Source organism: Tenrec ecaudatus, chromosome 4, assembly GCF_050624435.1.
Source record: "Tenrec ecaudatus isolate mTenEca1 chromosome 4, mTenEca1.hap1, whole genome shotgun sequence".
Lineage (NCBI taxonomy): Eukaryota > Metazoa > Chordata > Mammalia > Afrosoricida > Tenrecidae > Tenrec > Tenrec ecaudatus.
In genome coordinates, this window is record NC_134533.1 from 185353064 (window position 1) to 185365921 (window position 12858).

Below are 12858 nucleotides of genomic sequence, written 5' to 3' on the forward strand. Positions count from 1 at the left end.
ATCCCTGTTTCTGCCACGCCCAGGGCCCACAGTGATGTGGGTGATGCTAGCAGCAGTCACTGGAAAGGTTCACTGTGCTCTTTTGTCTAGAACTATAAGAATGATAAGTGAGCACAGTGTTTTGTTTCCATCATTGCATGCGATTCTTTATAATCCTTTGGAAGGTAATAATTTCTACCTCACTGATGAGAATACTGACATTTTTAATCTAGGAATTTGTTCAAGTTGCATGGTAAATAGCTGGAATTAGAATGGTGTCCAGATCAGTGGGATTCTAAAGTTCGTGTTCTTAACTACCACTTGTTTACCACTCTTAATAAATCCTGTTTACCACTAGCATTTGTTCATGAGTGCTTGGAGGCTTTTGAGAAAGGAGTTTGTTGCCCCCTGGGTAGTGCTTTAAAAGGCTAGAAGACATATTTCAATTGCTATCTCATATTTGGAATAGATTGAGGATGTAAGACTTGGCTTTTGTGTACATATTTTGTTATATGAAGTAACAATTTTAGTCAGGAATTTTTTGAAAGCAAACTGTATTTTTGCTGCGTTTGCTGAGTATATAGAACATGTCCTGAAAGAATCATTAACAAGTATATCTTGAAGTAATATCTTCTAAAGGGGGTTGCTTTTTTTTTTATTAAATAATTAGGCTTTAAACCAGGCCAACGAAAAGTATTATTTACCTGTTTTAAGAGGAATGATAAACGTGAAGTCAAAGTTGCCCAGTTGGCTGGATCGGTTGCTGAGATGTCTGCTTATCATCATGGAGAAGTAAGCATTAAGATTGTAATTGACTGAGATGGCCCTAGAGCATAAAAAAATTTAATTACATGAAAAAATTATTTATATCAAGGGTTCATGGGGACGCGGGAGGGGAAAATGAGGAGCTGATATGAAGGAGTCAAGTAGAAAGAAAATGTTTTGAAAATGACAGCAACATATGTATACATGTGCTTGACACGATGTATGTATGGATTATGACAAAAACTGTAAGAGCCCCCAATAAACTGATTTTTTAAAAAAAGTAAATGTTTAGGAAAATAATGATGGCAACATATGCACAAATGCGCTTGATACAATTGATGGATACATTGTTATAAGAACTGTAAGGGCCCCCAATAAAATGATCATTTAATTAAAAAAATTAAACACAATAAAGTATTTTTTCTTTTATATGGTCTCTGGAAACATAAGGGATTTGAAAGTTCATATTTTAATAAGAATGTGGGCATAGTTACGGGATATTTACAATATGAATGTTTGATTTTTCTGTTTCTAACGTGTAGCAAGCATTAATGATGACTATTGTGAACCTGGCTCAGAACTTCGTGGGAAGTAACAATGTTAACTTACTGCAGCCTATTGGCCAGTTCGGAACTCGGCTGCACGGTGGCAAAGACGCTGCAAGCCCTCGTTATATTTTCACCATGTTGAGGTAACCATCTTCTGAGATACAGGGACATGAAGCCTTATTTGAAGATCACTGGAAGTAAATGTTTAATAGAATTGTAGCTGTCGAGAGATGATATCTGGTTATTTATTCATTTTTAGGGTATGTGTTCTAAATTATTTGATCACAAATAGAATGAAGTACTTTGTTAATTTTTATGTGTTATTGGTGAAGCTAATCTTAATGAATGTAAGTATTTTTTTTTCTGACCCCACTTAATTTTAAAACTGAAGATAGATTAGGAGGCTTATTCATGGTAATGAGGAAACCTTTAAAAAGCTTTACCGATAGTAAGATAAAGAAAATTGGACTTAACTTATTGTATCATTGTGCCAGAGTGAAGCATTTGGCAATGAGTTTCAGTGAATTTTTTAGTTAAACAATAGGTACTAAAGACACATGCAATACAAATTTTAAAGTGCATCCTTATTAATATATTTATATAGAAATGCATCTTTAATTATGTATAAAGTTTTTTCCCCCACATCTATAGACTTTTCACTATGTTTTCTTTTTTCCTTGTCTTTAATTAGCTCTTTAGCCAGACTGCTTTTCCCTGCCATGGATGATAACTTGCTGAAGTTTCTTTATGATGATAATCAACGTGTGGAGCCCGAGTGGTACATTCCCATCATTCCCATGGTCTTAATAAATGGTGCTGAGGGCATTGGTACTGGATGGGCCTGCAAACTCCCCAACTATGACGCTAGGGAAATTGTGAACAATGTCAGACGAATGCTCGATGGCTTGGATCCTCATCCCATGGTAATTATCTGGAAATTATTATTTATGTTGTTTAATAAATGATAAGATTTAGACTACAAAGTCCAATTATTTTAGAAAAGTAGGGCAGAGGTTGTACACTGGTGCCTATGGGAGCTGGAGGCATAGGGAATCCAGGGTGGATGATGCCTTCAGGACCAGGGGTGTGAGGGGCAAGGCTGGGAGAGTAGAGGGTGAGTGGGTTGGAAAGGGGGAACCGATTACAAGGATCCACACGTGACCTCCTCCCTGGGAGACAGATGGTAGAGAAGGGGTGAAGGGAGACTCTGGATAGGGCAAGATATGACAAAATAACAATCTATAAATTATCAAGGGCTCATGAGGGAGGAGGGGGGAGCGGGGAGGGAAGGGGAAAAAAAAAGAGGACCTGATTCAAAGGGCTTAAGTGGAGAGCAAATGCTTTGAGAATGATGAGGGCAAAGAATGTACGATGTGCTTTATACTATTGATGTATGTATATGTATGGATTGTGATGAGTTGTATGAGCCCCTAATAAAATGTTTTTTAAAAAAAAGAGGGAAAAAAAACACATTATAGAAAACAAAGACCTTAAAAAATAGTATGTAATTTCATGTGTGTTTTACACTAAAAGATTCAGCTTTTGGTAAAAACCTGATGGTAATGTTTGTAAGAAGAAACTGTTTATGGAAATGTAAAAATACCCTATTCTAGGCTTTCAAATCTTTCAGTTATATTCACACACAGAATAATAATTTTTAGGGCCAAGTTATATGTTACTGTTCTTGAATTACCATGTTTTATTACAGTGTTAAAGATGCATAAAATAAAAACACTTAATACAAACTCTATATTTTAAACTTTATCTTACTTGATTCTCGGCGTTTAATTCTCTCTTAAATGCCTCTTGACACACTAAGTAAACCCTTTAAAAGGTGTTTTTTCCCCTCCTCATACATGATTTAAAATTATCTAGAAAATTTCTCTCATGATACTCTAAAAGTGCCATTTTATTACAAAAATGATCATGCTCGTTATAGAAAATATGAGTAAGTGAGGAGAGAAAGGTTCAAAAGCCACCATAGTGAAGCTGCGGATAGTTTTCAAAAGTTGGCAGGCAGTGTGTGGCAGTGAGTACGTTTGTGGTTCCGAGAAACAAGTCACTAGAAACTGGAGAAAGTTAGATTGGGTCTAGACTGCAGGAAACTTTCACTGTAATGCTCAAGAAGTTTGAATTTGAAGAATTACTAATTTAGAGAAGAAGGAAGTATGTAAGTAGTGGGCTAAAATCATATTGTATGAAGATTAAGAAAAGTTTTGAGATTTGAGGATGTCCAGATTGTATAAACAAGAAGTAGTGAATTCAAGATCGATCAGTCATGTGGAGAGAGGAAATATGTAAAGGATGAGAAATTCTGTTACGACATGGTAAATTTGTCATTGTTGATATTCGGGGACATTAAAAAATCGTACTGACACTGAAAGAGAGAAATCAGAACTGTACGCTACTTTATTTCTCTGCAGCTTCCAAACTACAAAAACTTTAAAGGAACAATTCAAGAACTTGGTCAAAACCAGTATGCGGTTAGTGGTGAGATATTTGTGGTGGACAGAAACACGGTAGAGATTACAGAGCTTCCAGTTAGAACTTGGACACAGGTTAGTGTAAATATGTGACCTGTATATGAGGGTTCTTTTGGGTAAGAATACAGGCATGCTCTGTTTTTCAGTACATCACTATATTGCGCTTCATAATTCTGTTTTTTACAATTGAAGATCTGTGACAACCCTGAATCAAAGCAAGTTTCTTGGCACCATTTTTTTCAATAGCATGTGCTCACTTTGTGTTTCCGGGTCACAATTTTGTTGCTTTTTACAGTATTTCAAACTTTTCATAATTATGTTGCACACTTAATAGACTACAATATTGTATAACTTCTATTTATACTGGGAAACCCAAAACTCTGCATCTCCTTTTATTACAGTACTTTTAAATTGTGGTGGTCGGGACAAGGACTGAATTGTTAATATCTCGGAGGCATGCCGCTAGATTTCACCGTCATTTAGTCTAAGGCTGCATGGTGTTTTAAAATTCCTGTCTACTTCTCTGACTCTCTTAATTGAATTTGTGTTTTGAATATTCAAAATGTAATTAAAAAGCATTAAAGTTCTCCAAGTGAAGTAGAAAGGTCCCCGTTTGGCACTAATGGTTTACACTCCACTACTCCCTTGAAGTTTGGTGGCTCCAGCCCACCAGGTGGCACCATGGATGAAAGACCTAGCGATTTGTTTGTTCAAAGATCACAGTCGAGGAAACCTTAGGGAGCAGTGCGCTTCTGTAATACACCTGGTTGCCCTGAGTTAGAATTGACTCAGTGGAATGAGTCTGCTTTCATCAGAACTATGCTAGCTCAGTACATTTGTTGGAGATACTACTTTTTGTATTTATTTTAAATGAAGAATAGATTAAAGTGTAAGGTGCAGTTGGCTTTTGTTTGGGATCATATAAATATGGTCAGTAAATTTCATGTCAACTAGTATCGGCTATTAAAAATCTATTAGCCAACCTAATCTCTAGTCAATTTCAGTTGATGTTATTTTATATTCAGCTTCTTCACCTTTAGAATAGGAACAGAGCAGAACCATTACTTTACATGCCGCTTCTCTGGGATCCTCTCGATTAATGTCTCTAGTGGCTGGACAAGGAGCCGTGGTGGCACCGTGGGCAGGGGCTCGGATATTCACGGTTTAAGTTCAGTGGTTGGAACCCCCTAAGGAGCAGTTCTGCTCTATCTTTGCATGGTCACTGTGAGTCAGAATTGAGTGAATGACAGCAGATTCGGTGTTTCTGCAGGAGATGGTAGAGGAGATAAGAGATTTCTTCCCTCTCATACTGGAACTGAGAATTTTTAAAAGATGTATAGCATGTGGTAGGAGAGTATATCATGGAAAGAATGACTTGTTTTTAAATCTTTTGTAGGTATACAAAGAGCAGGTTTTAGAACCTATGCTAAATGGAACAGACAAAACACCAGCATTAATATCTGATTATAAAGAATATCATACTGATACAACTGTGAAATTTGTGGTGAAAATGACTGAAGAGAAACTTGCACAAGCAGAAGCTGCTGGATTGCACAAAGTCTTTAAACTGCAAACAACTCTTACTTGTAATTCCATGGTAATTTATTAGGTTTACAGTTAATTTGGTTTTTCTCTTATCTGTTCAGTTGTTGACAATACTGTCACGATAGGAGTGGTTATATAGAGTAAGCCTGAATGCATTTTCCTCTTGAAACATGGTAAAATTAGAATCACATAAATTAATGTGGAAAGTGTTTATTCGGTATATCTGCTGAAGAGTCTAGGAGTAATTTCCTTTTACTCTATTATTAATCCTCTGGCCTTATTCCCAACTCTTTGTTTCTATATCTGGACTCAAGCACAGAGCATACATAATACCCTCACAAACTAAAAATGATGAGACAGATTGTTGCAGGATTTTCATATGCATTAACCAATCTCATACAATCTAATCTTTACTAAAAGGTATGTGTGATTATCCAAGTTCCCTGATTTGTTATCTTGAAGGTTAAAAAATAGGAAACAAATGCAGTGATAGCACAGTGGCTAAAAAAAAGTACCACTATCTGCTCAGAAAGGGCTTTAAACGAAAGAGGGAAAAAAGAGATGGAAAAGTTGCAAAAACTTGTGGAAGTTTGAATGACTAAATTATAGAAAAGGAATATTGGAAAATAGAAAGATGTTGAGCATATATGGGGAAAAGAACTTTACATTGAACAAGTTTAGATAAGGAATATTTAAAATTTTAGTCTGATAAGTTTTTCTTGCTGACGTTGTAACCATTTTAATAAACTTACTTTTTAACGACCTATTTTTCCTCTCAGAATTTTCCCTACTTTCTATATTATATGGTCTTTGAAAATGTGAATCTCTCATCTGTTTGGCAGTCATCCAAAGAATGTTTACAAAATGTGCTTATGATTGTTTTTAGGGATACTCTGTTGAGATAATCATTTTTATTTATTTTTTAAATACTGTGGATACCATATGTTAAAATGTCAATACTAGTTTAATGCAGTCATACAAAATTTGTGTTTTGTTAGGTTCTCTTTGATCATATGGGGTGTCTAAAGAAGTACGAGACTGTGCAAGACATCTTGAAGGAATTCTTTGATTTACGATTAAGTTACTATGGCTTACGGAAGGAGTGGCTTGTGGGAATGTTGGGAGCTGAATCTTCAAAGCTTAATAATCAGGCCCGTTTTATTTTAGAGAAGATACAAGGGAAAATTTCTATAGGTAAGGTGTCATTTAAAAAAATTTTATTATTAGTTAAAATGGAAAACTTTATTAATAGAAGACTTTTTTTGTCAGTAGAATATAAACAAATACAAGTTGAATCTCTTTTCTTGATCCTAACTTTATTTTTCCCTCACATAGAGAATAGGTCAAAGAAAGATTTGATTCAAATGTTAGTCCAGAGAGGTTATGAATCTGACCCAGTGAAAGCCTGGAAAGAAGCACAAGAAAAGGTAATCATTTGCAGAAAAAGACATTTAGAGAAGCTTTCAAAAGCATCTTCCAAAATAAACAAAATCCTACCCCTAAATTTTCAATGTAGTACTGCTAAAGGTGCTGAGTTGTCTGCTCGGAGACTGAAGTCTTCTGTTTATCCACAGAACAGATACAGTGCAGGAATTTGCAGTGCACACCCACCACAAAGCACTTTGCCAGTGTGATTCAACCAGGGCCTGGAGAAATGACTCCAGGTGTGAGAAGGTAGCTCAGTCTCTTTGGCATTTTTTTCTGAGCCTGCCATTAAAGGGTGTCAGTTGTGGTGGTGGTTTTTGTGAGGTGCATGCATTCTATCTTGGAACCAGACTGTAGTGATTAGTTATTCCACATTGTTCCGTCTAGGGTCACACCATGGCATCTAGTCACTACTCACTAAGCCTGGTTTTGGTTTACACTGGGAACATTAGACGTGAAATGGTCATTCATTATAGTATTTATAAATTACCCAGTATCTCTTCTGCCCCATGCTTAGGGCTTTAGCCAGAGATTTAAGCCTTAGGATTTCAGCTTAGAAATCTGGTGTTAATTATTAACTAAGTTGTCCACTTCAGATCTTCGGAGTAGTAATAGTGAGTGATTATACTATTGAAACTTTTGAATTTTCCCTCAAATGACATTAGTTTCTTTCTTTTTTATATTATTAAATGAAAAAATTTAAAGGTAATATTATGTTTGAGAATACAAATATAGAACAGTAACAAAATTAGAAATGATTAAGGCTATTATCTTTTAAAAATATGATTAGTAATATAACTTGAATTGAAATTTCTATACTTGTAAGTTCTCAATCATAATATTTTCATACTTTTCATCAAATTACATTAAAATGCTGTTTTTGTTTATATTAAGGTTTTCCTTCCAATTTTGAAGTCAGTATATTGCCATATATTAAAGTGAGTGAAATTAGAATATATAATGCAGCACTTATATATTTAGAAATAGGCTTCTATTCATTTAATTGAGGAAAACAGGGCAGGAGAAGGCAGACATTCAAAATTAGGATGATCCAAGCCCTTTTATCCCTACCTGTGTTTAAGTATACTCTTATAGCTCAAAATGTCGACACCGATTTCCTTCTAATATTACTAATATTTCTAGTATTACTATTGATTTAAACCATAACTTAAAAAATTAATCTGCTTAGTTTTGAAAGGTAAATGTATCTAAAGCATGAGAATGCCTTTCCCATGGAAATAGACTCCCTGGGTAAACCTAGTGCTTGGTTGCTTTCATTGTGTGGACACCCACACAAGTTTCTCAGGAGTTTGGTCAGGCGTACATTCTGGAGATGTGAGGAACATAAAGGACTGCTCTCCCGAGAGGATATTATCGTCATGTAATTGGGCAGAAAGTTAGAATTCGAAAGCCTATACTTGAAGAAGGATTTGTTTTGTCCTAAAACATGTTGGAATTATGTCATTGCAAATTTGAAAGGTTAAGTATTTTTAAAATTTTCTGAAAGTGATCTAAATCATACTCCCTGTTAAGAGTGAGCAATACACCAATTATAAAACATGCATAATAATACTTTAGTGTGTGATCAAGCCTTAGCTCAAATTACTTCGAAACATGGTTCCAATAGGATTCTAAGACACTCATAATATTTTTAAAATAGCCTAAGAATGTAAAAAAATTTGAAAATGGTAAAACTATTAATCTGCCATTAGATGTATACAAAATTCTTAAACATCTTTCAACTCACTCAGATGCAGTCATTATTTGGCTAGTGCTCCATAGTTGAATTTATAATTTGTTGATACAATGAAGCATCTTGCTTTGCAAATTTTGTTCATATTTCTAAAATACATTTAAACTATATGTTGTATATATGCATCATTTAAATTAAATTTTTGATTAAATTGTAAGTTAATTTTTCCTTTCTTGGGGTACTAAACGTGAACATTTTGTTTTCTGGAGTAGTGTGGCTAGCTCAGACATTTTTAATTATCTGAGTGCCTTCAAAAATTAAGATGCAATGTTCCTGTCATGACTATTGTTATTTTTGGAAAATGTAAGGATCTCACTTATAATAAATTTCATTCACTGGATTTGAAATTAAGGATATTGACTTATGAGGATTATTTTATTGCAGCGCTTTCTGTGAATAAAGACCTATGAATATATTTTTTAAGTAGACCAGACAATTTTTAATCAAATTTTAAATCATACTTAATCAACTCTTAAATTTTTAAGTGAAGTTTTTCTGAGTTCTCACATGAATAATCTTGCTTCAGAGCATTTTTATTGCCATGAATGTACCTTAGCATATTTATTACAACTGCAAACAGTACTCATGGGTGATCTTTATTCTGGGTTTGAATTCTTAATTTACTCACCAGTATAAAAATTTGATAAGGTGCAAGGGTGTAAAGCATTAGTTTTACTCCATTAATTACAATAATGGGGAGTATTCTTATTTTATAGTTGAGTGCCTGTGCAAACAGTTAAGTTTCATTGGGCATGTAGGGGCTGCATTTTCAGGACTTTACTGTGTGTCTTTAGAAAATTTGAACCTCTTACAGGAAACACACTTTTATAGGTAATCTTGCATATAATCTAAAATAACCCCTGAGATACAGAAATAGATGAGTAGCTTTGTACAATCTTTACTCTGTAGTCAATAAAATTCAATACTGATTTGCTGTTGTATAGGGCTTTAACATAAAGTTTATTTTTTTTACAGGCTGCGGAAGAGGAAGAAACACAAAACCAGCATGATGATAGTTCTTCTGATTCAGGCACTCCTTCAGGCCCTGATTTTAATTATATTTTAAATATGTCTCTATGGTGTCTTACTAAAGAAAAAGTTGACGAACTGATTAAACAGAGAGATGCCAAAGTATGAATTTTTGTGGGAAAATAATTTGAAACTATTTTTGTGTTGTTTATATCCTAGTTTTCTTTTTAAAAAATTTAGTATTTTATTTATTCATAAAATTTTAAATTTGGGTGGAGAGCAAATGTTTTGAGAATGATGAGGGCAATGAATGGACAAATGTGCTTTACACAATTGATGTATGTATGGATTGTGATGAGTTGTATGAGCCCCTAATAAAATGATTAAAAAACCATTTTTAAAAATTTGGGAATATTTAACCTGTACTGCTTTTTAATTAATTATAGGGACGAGAGGTCAATGATGTTAAAAGAAAATCTCCTTCAGATCTTTGGAAAGAAGATTTAGCGGCATTTGTTGAAGAACTGGATGTAGGTTAAGGCTATATTAAAATTATTTTTAAAGCATTATTTATGAAATAATGAAAATTAATTTTACATGTTTAACTATGTGTGGGTTTATGTGCTCTATGAAGGTAACTAACTTGTTTAGAGAGGCAGTGTATGATTATAGAGGCGTTAATCCTCCTCTCTGGACCCAGCTCATTATCTAAAAAATGGACATCAGAATTTTTAATGCCTAACATTTTAAAATAAAACAAACGGTTATTTCTCAAGGTAACATAACTTGTAAGTTTAAGTGCCAAGGCTGATTTCTAGATCTGTCTGATTTCAAAGCTTATGTTATTTATATTATGCTATTATACAAAAGTATATTTGAAAATATCTTTAAAGAAATGATAACAGTATCAGCTTCTCTTGTATGTCTGTAAACCTAATAGCTGAGGGAATTATTTTGTCAAAGGAATCTTTAGCATTAATGTGTATTCTCATTGATTGCTAACAATGAACTGCTTAAGTTCTATTATATTGTACTTTCAATGTTCATATTTTTTACTTTAATTTACATGTTGAACCATCTCCACTTTTAAATGATAAGGTAAGGCAATAGGAAATAATATCGTCATAGTTGTTAATGTAACCTTTTATTTATGGTTTACAAGGATTTGCTAATACCATGTCATAGAGGTCTAGGTTCCATGGTCTACCTTAGGATACTAGTATTTGAAGGTGCCACGTTACTTATATAATTACCACTCCCTTGTATCACAATTCAGAAGCTTGCTGGACAAAATTGTTGTTGGATAAGATTAGATTATTTGAAAGACAACTTAACTTTTTAATCACTAAAACTAATTTTAGTTTCTTATGCACCACTGATTGGCTTTCTTAAAGAGTTATTTACATTTCCCTCCTCATAAATACCCTTTAGAAAGTGGAAGCGCAAGAACGAGAAGATGTTCTGGCTGGAATGTCTGGAAAAGCAATCAAAGGTAAAGTTGGCAAACCCAAGGTGAAGAAGCTCCAGTTGGAAGAGACAATGCCCTCACCTTATGGCAGAAGAATAGTTCCTGAGATCACCGCTATGAAGGCCGATGCCAGCAAAAAGCTCCTGAAGAAGAAGAAGGTATGATGTGCCTTGATTTTGCTCATTGGCATCTATCTCCATAATGGTGGATATATGTATTATAATTCTGTAATTATCATTTCCCTGGGTGCTTAAATTTTATTTTGTTTCTAATATGATAGGGCTTCAAAATGTTTGTGAAAAAAACTCCATTATCTTTTAATTTTCCCCAAACCTTTTTGAAGCCTCTTCATATTATTTGCTAGGAGCCCATATGGCAAGATGTTTCCAGTAAGCATTAGACCTTCTACTAATCTTAACCAGCCACGCTGTTTCCCAGGCTACTACAGAACCAATTTTTTTCCTCCTCTCGGTTGTAGTATATAATTCCTTACACCCATAGTCAATAATAGTAACTAAGATTACCCTTAAACGAGGGTGTGGTCCAGTTCATACCATCTACTAAAGGCCAGAATTTAGTCTCATCTCATTCCTGTTTGTTAGCAAATAATGCCTTCCAAAACGGGACCACAGAAACAGGCATATGAAATCCAGATTTTTTATAAGCAGACATAAGCTCCCTGGCTAGAGGGTAATATTAGTTATTTGGAAGGGCCACATTCATTGAGTTCACCAAGCATGATGTTTTTTTTCCAGGGGCTCTTCTTGACCGATAACATATCCAAAGTAAGGGGGGTCAAGTCTTGCCATCCTGTCTTGTAAGGAGCATTAGGCTCTCTGTCTGCCAAGACAGAGCTGCGTGTTCTCTTGGCAGTCCCTGGTGCTTTCATAGTCTTAGCCAGCATCCTAATTCAAGCGCATCAGTTCTTCTTTGTTCTTTCTTATTCAAAGTCCAGCTTTCACATGAAAATTAGGCCATTGAAAATACCTTGGCTATGTAGAGTTGTTATAAGAGCTCTGAGCGCCCCCAATAAGATGATTTATTAAAAAGAGAGAAAGAAAATATCGTGACTAGGCTGCGGCACGCCTTAGTCCACTAAGTAACATCCTTGTTTGTCAACACTTAAAAAAATAGTCTTGTGCAGAAAATTTACCTAATGCAGTGTATCATTTGATCTCTCAATGGCTGCTTCCATGAGCATTGGTTGTAGATAGATCCAAGCAAGATCAAATCCTTGACACTGCAGTCTTTTCTCCATTTTATCATGATGTTACTACCTAGTGGTCCAATTAAAATAATTTTGGCTTTCTTTACATTGAGTTGTAATCCTTACTGAAGGCTACAAATCCTTGGTTTTACTAGCAAGTGCTTCAAGTTCTCTGTATCTTGAAGGTTAGTAAGTGTCCCCTTAATTCTGATGCCGAATTCTTGATGTAATCCAACTTTTCAGTGTACAGATGGAGGAAGTTCGGCGAGAGCACGCCCGATGTCTGCTTTCTCGACTAAGCCATGCAGCGTTTCTTTGTTTTATCTCCACAGCTGCCTCAAGCGCAATAAAGGGTTACGGATTCCCATTTCCTTCAAGGCTGTCCATAGTTTGTCTTAATCCACACAGTTGATTGCCTTTGCAGAGCGATAAAACACAAGGAAGCATCTTTCTGGTATTCTCTGCTTTCAGCCAAGATCCACCTGACATGGTAGCCTTTGCTCCACATCCTCTTCTGAATCTGACCTGCATTTCTGGTAGTTCCCTGTCAACATATGCTGCAAACATTGTTGAATGATTTTCAACAAAATGTATTAATGATATTGCTCTGTAACTTGTGGATCATGGTGGGTCCCCTTTCTTTGGAATGGGGTTAAATATGAATCTCTTCCCATTAGTTGGCCAAGTAGCCTACTTCTAAATGTCTTGGTATAGTT

At 35.0% G+C, this 12858-nt stretch overlaps 1 protein-coding gene across 2 annotated transcripts in view; it reads left to right on the top strand.

The window, feature by feature from the left end:
- Positions 1–12858, top strand: part of TOP2B (DNA topoisomerase II beta) — a 76174-nt gene that overhangs the window by 43472 nt on the left and 19844 nt on the right. For both annotated transcript variants that reach the window (XM_075547144.1, XM_075547145.1), the window contains exons 19-28: positions 650–771; positions 1287–1435; positions 1984–2215; positions 3716–3850; positions 5172–5372; positions 6319–6514; positions 6656–6747; positions 9474–9629; positions 9914–9997; positions 10899–11093. In XM_075547144.1, the coding sequence (XP_075403259.1) occupies positions 650–771; positions 1287–1435; positions 1984–2215; positions 3716–3850; positions 5172–5372; positions 6319–6514; positions 6656–6747; positions 9474–9629; positions 9914–9997; positions 10899–11093 (1562 nt within the window). The remainder of the gene's footprint in view (positions 1–649; positions 772–1286; positions 1436–1983; positions 2216–3715; positions 3851–5171; positions 5373–6318; positions 6515–6655; positions 6748–9473; positions 9630–9913; positions 9998–10898; positions 11094–12858) is intronic.